The following is a 7,475-nucleotide window of genomic DNA, read 5'->3' on the forward strand; positions in this document are numbered from 1 at the left end:
AATACATATATATAAAAATTAATTTTATTTAATATATTTTTATTTTTATAATAGTATATATAAATTTTATGTAAATTTTGTAATATTATACATAAAAATAATTAAAAACATTATATATATTTCTATTTTTAAATTATTGTTAATATTTTATATATATTAATATTATTTTTTATTTATATTAAGGATCCAAATCCGGATCCGGATACCCGCCGGATATTACAATTTTTACAAGGATATCTGACACCCGGATATCCGAGAACCCCGGATCCGGATAAGGATAGTAAAATTATGGATCCGCCGGATAAGGATCCGGATCCGGATACCTTAAAATTGGCCGGATATCCGATCCGTCCCAGACCTAGTTAGATGTATAGATAATATTGTTTTTATAGGAAATATACAAAATTAATTGTTTTTTTAATCCGTGTGTCAAAACCTAAAACGACACTTATAATGAAACAGAGAGAGTAATTCACTTCTATAACTTCTTATTCATTTGATATATTTTCAATAATAATTTGGTTTGTTTGGAGCAAGACGAGAACAATGTCTTATATTTTACGTAGATATAAATTAAAAGCGAAGTCGCCAGTAAACTCTTAAGATAATATGAAAAGATGTGCAAGCTTTACGAACGATGTCGAAGTGATGACAATACCAACTTGATTAGGTAGTAGATTACCAAAAAAACGTGATTAGGTAGTAGGAGTACTGTATAATAGAGGTAGGAAAATTAAATATAATAATTTCCTGTTATAGATAATAAAATGCACGATAATGTCATGTCATTCTTCAGCACTAATAAACATTAAAAAATAATAGTCTATTGCGAGTTTAATATACTAAAAATTCGATCGTTATATGTCTTCAAGCTAGGTTTCTCAAAAAAAAAAAAAACTTCATATATTAAAATAGTATATACCATCAATTGCGTAATACATTTAAAGAAATTGGGTGCCAACAAAAATGCATCGAGCCATCGAGCTATGTTTTGTTTTTATCTAAACTGTCATCCTTATCTCTCACTTAAATGAAACTTTAATCAGCCATTATTAGCATCAATGTTCCTGTTGAGAATGTATTGAGAATTAGTTAATTCTTCTTATAATATCTACAAAATTTATGGGATTAAGATCAATAAAATTATGAACTTTCCAGCAACAAAAATATCAAACTTTCTTTTAAAAATGCGTTTAACATTTTGTACTTTTAATTATATCTATATATTAATACAAACCAATAGGTTACAAAATTGGCTCATCAACGACATGTTAGAGATTTCGTTTATATTAAAAGTGAGGAGCTACATCTTAAACATCTATGGCCTCAATTTAGGACTATTCATTTGATATTACAATTAACAAAAATAACCAGTGATCCGTTCAATCTGACTTTACAAATACCAAGCACCTATATATTTGTATGTTTTTATATGCATGGTTAAATTTGTTTGTAGAGTTTATTTAAACTTAATGACTGTAAACTGATTATATAATCTATCTATTTCAAATTATATGTCGTTTTAGGTTTTTCACGTCAATTACGAATTTTGTTAAATATTTAGTTTTACACTTATTTAACTATTATAATTATATTATTTTTATTTTAATTATTCTTAATTTATGTAAATGTAAAAGAAATAAATTAATTATATAAAATTCATTAAAATTCTAAAATGACACTTATTTTGTGATAAAGTTTTATTTTACAACCATATTTAATATGAAACGAAATGAGTAATAAGTTTTTGAAAGATATAGGCAAAGTAGATAACAAGTTTTAGATGCCTCAATTTAACAAAAGCAATCTATCTAGAGATGTAGAAAAGGAAGAGGAAATACAAGTGAGATACACCATAAACGAGCATATGCAATTCACTGAGCTAAAAGATTACACACAGAACCGTCCAAATATCTAGTAATTCTCAAATATCTCGATATCTACACAAATGGTTACATAACATGTTAATTGGGTTTTAGAGCATGATTATCGGGTGAACTCCGTTTTGGGTTTCTAAATTTTTTATTTTATTTTATTTATTTTTGTTTTATCTGATTTAAAAAAAAAATTAAAATTGCACCAAATGCAAAAACCCATCGCAAGCGGTCCTCGACTCACGCCTTCTTTCACAGGTTTTTAAAAAATTGGTGAAGCCCACACACACTTTTTTACCTAAGAACCTTTTTTGCATCTCGCCTTAATGCTGCTCTTAGTGAGTTACTATGATCTAAGTGTATTAATGGTTGCAGATTTTGTAATTAGTTTTTAGATATCGTAACATGGGTTTCAGAGCCACATGCCCCCTCCTAATTGGATCTCAAATGAAGACAAATGAAGTGAGATGCCACTGGCTAGTCGTCCACCCACCCTAATCGGGTCGGGTGTCAGCGGGATCCGCGGGGGGGTGGGGGATGGGTGGGAAAGGGAAGAATCACGCCCATATGTCCTGGTTTCAGATTCAACCTACATCTCTCTCTTCTTCCCATGCGGTCAACACACACATTAAACTCTCTCTCGGATTACTAGTATTGCTAATTAGCAATCGCACTAGCAATATAAGAATTCAAAATTTTTATTTAACTTAATACTACATGATATATTACCACCAGAAATTTCCATATTTCATCTAAACTTCCGATCAAATACAAGAAAATGAGTAAGATATTGAGGGAAAAAAACTTCCTGCAAACCCGCCACCATTTTTCCGTTGCCTTTGTAATGTCGATTATAAAACTCATTGCATCCATCCGATTAAGATTACTCTCGGAATGACTTTATGAGACAATTGTTACAAAAAAAGCAATACGAATAGGATATTGTCCGTAGAGTACATAAAATCTCGAACGTTAGAATTTAAAATGTGTAACTATATAAAAAGTTGCTATATACACTGAGGATTAATTTCCGCAATGTTGTTCTCCAATCATCATATCTTCAATTCCTTCTTTTATCATATTGTCTGATATTTGTTTTATATATCGTGTACTATATAACAGGGGACGAAGAAGAAAAAAAGAGGAAATGACCTTTTGGTATACATTATGAAACTTGTAAGGGATGTGTATAGTGGAGTATTATTTATATGTACGTAATTTAATGTGTGGAAGCCGGATTATTAAAAAATAATCCGACACAATTAATGAATCACATAAAATTATAAAACTGTCGACAGTAAATTTAACAAACTTCAACTACATAAATTTAGTATTGACAATAAATTTAAAACTGATTATTATACTAAACACTTTATCCACTTCATAAAAGCATGGACGAATCATAACCAGAATCCTATGCTTTCTTTATAGGTATGTAAACAGCAATTTCATCTTCTTTTATATTACCTCTGTTCCCGAAAGTAATATTTTCTAGAAATTTTACGCTTATTAAAAATATAATAAATATTTACAGTTTAATTTATTATTTATTTTTCTATACATTTTCTAATTATTTTCCACCAATTAAATCAAATAAATTCAAATATTTGTAATTAAAGTTTTTTTAAAGTATATAAAATTACTTTAAAAATATATAAAATCTATCTTTGTGAAACAAGAAGAAAATCTAGAAAATCTTATTTCCGGGAACAGAAGGAGTATGAATTTTATCCTTAATACAACCCGTATTAATAATACATACTTGTTTGTTCAGGTTTTGAATAAAAAAAAGTGTATAGATAAAAATACTCAAGACAAATAAAATGGAAAACAAGAAACTAGAAAGCAATGAGAAGTGGCACTGTCAAACACTTTTTGACATGTCTTGTCCGGAGAATGTTTACTTGAGTGGCCGTGTGAGCAAGAAAACAACTGAAGTTGCATATGTTGGGAAATTTATATATACTTTTTGACATATTTAAGGTAATTATTAGAGCAGTGAATTTTCATGCTAAAATCACCCGTTGATGACCTGAAATATTCCGATCGTGACGTGAAAGCCACCTTTCGAGTTGCAGGCATGTCCCTGAATGAGTCAATGTTTATAGGGAAGTGATTTAACATTAATGAATCATTCACGCGTGTCAGCTTCTCCACGTGCGAGTGTGAGCTGGTTTTCGCTGGCTGGTCTTGTAACGTGAAGGCATCGCAACCGACGGGGACAAACATCCAACGGCGTCTGACGCGCTTGTCATCTTCTCTTTCCCTCCACTTCTTGTCTCTTTAGTCTTTCTCAAGTTTTGCGAATTACGAGCTTGAATCTACCCTCATCGAGCGAACCATACACAATTAATCCTTTCAGCAATATCTGAATATGATAGTAATACTACTACTTTGCTAGTATATGTTAAAAAGCCAAAAAAAAAAATCGGCTGAAAATAAAGAAACTCAAGTCAGTTTTTCTTGAACCGTCTACTCAGTAATAAGTAACTTTCAGAATGATGGAATAATTTCAGAATATCAGAGTTTATGGACTCTAGAATTTAACGTTTCACACATTCCTTTTGGTAAAATGTATTTTCTCGTTTAGTTATGTTTTTAATCTTCAAATTGTTTCAATATTATTCAGTGTTACTCATCAAACCATTACTAAAATATGTTTTTATGTCCTAATTGATTTCTTTATACATATATTTTATGATAATAGTAGAGATATGCAAGGGCGGACAGCGAATGAGTGAAATTTTAGCTGATGTTGAATGATTAGCTACCAATGCAATCGTGTAATTAAACACACAGTATAATAATATATGGACATAATTATTGACTTACATGTAGTTTTTTCAGAAAAAAAATGATTTCTATCATCGTTATTTCGTGGATAATAATCTGATTGATAATATATCCTGGATAATAACATATAAGTATACAATCCAACGACAATAACATCTCTTCTTTACATTCTCAGCTTGTTTTTGCCATTTCAACTCGTAATTATTTATCACTAACTTTCATGTACCTTAATTAACTAATCTTAACGTATATGTTGCGGCACATGTATCATGTTAAAAGATATTTGCAGGTCAAAAACATTTATTTGTGAGGAAAAGAAAACAGCTATTATTTTTTTCTACAATTAGAGATTTCCAATCCAACTCTATTTTTCACTCTAAAATAAAATTTAGAGTAAAAATATTCAAATGATACTATATTTCTCACTCTATAATAAAGTGAAAAATATGTTTACTCCAGATATAGAATAACTTGTTTTTTTTGTTCATCTCTATTTCCTACTCTAAAATAGAGTATTATTAGAGCAAACTCAAACTTTATTATAGAGTTATTTTATTTTAGATTAAAAAGTAATGTAAATCATTGGAGATGGTTTTAACCCCTACCAGATTATAAGTATTTTAAAGGAGCCATTTCTTAACGCTTGTTTGAAATTTCTATGTCAAGGCAGATCAAAATTTTCAATTAATCATACGTAAGTAAACACAAAATGAATACTTGATTCTTCACATCATGTACGTAGTTTTATTTTGTTTGAACTAGTGACTGCTAAAAATGATATATAATCATATCAGGAATATATATATATATATATATATATATATATAAGTGTTTGGCTTATTCTACCTTCTTATTGTATTGGAGACTATAAATTTCTCCGTTGCTCTTTACGTAATTTGATTGTGCGTATATAGATACAATTCTTATTTTCTTATGTTCTACCGTTACATTTACAAACGTAATAGAAAAAAGGAAGAAAAAAGACTCGTGAAGGTTAGCTACAAAATTAGATCTCGTGAATTGATAAATGTAATTAAAGACCGTACATTAGGGCGTGTACCAGCTATAAAATCATACATATATATAGCATCAGTTTCATCATAAGCTTAATTAAGTTTAAAAAACAAAATCATTTTAGATTCGAGATTGACTCGTGCGCTTTAATTTGTGTGTCCATTATAATCTTCGATATAATTCCACGCATCCATGGACTGCATATCTAGTAAACATCATCCAATATTTTTCACGGAACTATTTTGTTAAATTTAATTTTTCCTTATTTTTCAATCAAGAGAGACAAACACACAACTGAAAATTATTACACAACATGAAAAATTGGACCCCACAAAGTGACACAGTAGGTAGGACCCACAAACCGCCATGAGGCATGCTGTCTATCTAAAGTCTAAACCAAACTAAACCCATCTTCCATCTGAATACTTTCTTACCCTTAACCTCTCAGACCTAGCCCTAAATCCATCTCTCTCCTCTCTCCCTCTTTTTCTCACAAGCTTCATCTTCATGTTTTACTAGTTCAGCTCCAGTTTCATTGTACATGTACATGACCTTGTATCTCTTTTCTTTTGCTCTTCTTCAAAATTTTCAGTCTTCTTCCCCTTGATTAATTGTATATCCATACTCAAGCTAAGCTACTGGTTTTGGTTTGAGCGAAAGAGAAAAAGGAGATTAATTAACTAGGGTTTTTAAATTGTTTGTCTTTTCACTCAAGAAATGGATCAAGTCTCTCGCTCTCTTCCTTTTCTCTCAAGAGATCTTCATCTTCACCCACACCATCAGTTTCAGCATCAGAAGCAACTCCACGAGATCGACCAGCACCGAATCAGCGGCCTAAAACGCGACCGAGACACTGAGATCGATCCAAACGAGCACTCTCCAGCCGGTAAAGATCAAAACACTCCCGGCTCCGGCGGAGAAAGCGGCGGTGGAGGAGGAGGAGATAATCAAATCACGAGAAGACCACGTGGCAGACCAGCTGGATCCAAGAACAAACCAAAACCACCAATCATCGTCACGAGAGACAGCGCGAACGCTCTCAAATCCCATGTGATGGAAGTAGCCAACGGATGTGACGTCATGGAAAGCGTCACGGTCTTCGCTCGCCGTCGCCAACGCGGTGTATGCGTTTTGAGCGGAAACGGCGCCGTTACTAACGTTACCATAAGACAGCCAGCTACGGTACCTGGTGGTGGTTCATCTGTGGTTAACTTGCACGGACGCTTCGAGATTCTTTCTCTCTCGGGATCTTTCCTCCCTCCTCCAGCTCCACCCGCTGCTTCCGGTCTAACGATTTACTTAGCCGGTGGTCAAGGACAAGTAGTTGGAGGGAGCGTGGTGGGACCACTCATGGCTTCGGGACCTGTGGTGATTATGGCCGCTTCGTTTGGGAACGCTGCGTATGAGAGGTTGCCTTTAGAGGAAGAAGATCAGGAAGAGCAGCAAACGTCTGGAGCGGTTGTTAATAATAATAATATCGATGGAAACGCAACGATGGGTGGTGGGGCGCAAACGCAGCAGCAGCAGCAACAGTTGATGCAAGATCCGACGTCGTTTATTCAAGGGTTGCAACCAAATCTTATGAGTTCATCTGTTCAATTGCCAGGCGAAGCTTATTGGGGAACTCCGCGACCATCTTTCTAATTCGCCAAAAAAATAATAAGGATACGTTTCTTCGTTTTTCAATTTTTAATATATCTTCTGTTAAATTTTAATTTTATTTTCTTAAAGATAATTGTAGCCTTCGATGAAGATTTGGGGTACGTATGGAATCGACGAGAACCGTTTTGGTCA

At 32.7% G+C, this 7,475-nt stretch overlaps 1 protein-coding gene across 1 annotated transcript; it reads left to right on the forward strand.

Annotated features, from left to right (window-relative positions):
- Positions 1-6,044: 6,044 nt before the first annotated feature.
- Positions 6,045-7,475, forward strand: LOC106395158 (AT-hook motif nuclear-localized protein 22-like). The gene has a single exon (XM_013835674.3). It carries the CDS (start codon positions 6,399-6,401, stop codon positions 7,323-7,325), a length of 927 nt encoding a protein of 308 aa, XP_013691128.1. The 5' UTR covers positions 6,045-6,398; the 3' UTR covers positions 7,326-7,475.

The sequence above is a fragment of the Brassica napus genome, chromosome C4, assembly GCF_020379485.1.
Source record: "Brassica napus cultivar Da-Ae chromosome C4, Da-Ae, whole genome shotgun sequence".
Lineage (NCBI taxonomy): Eukaryota > Viridiplantae > Streptophyta > Magnoliopsida > Brassicales > Brassicaceae > Brassica > Brassica napus.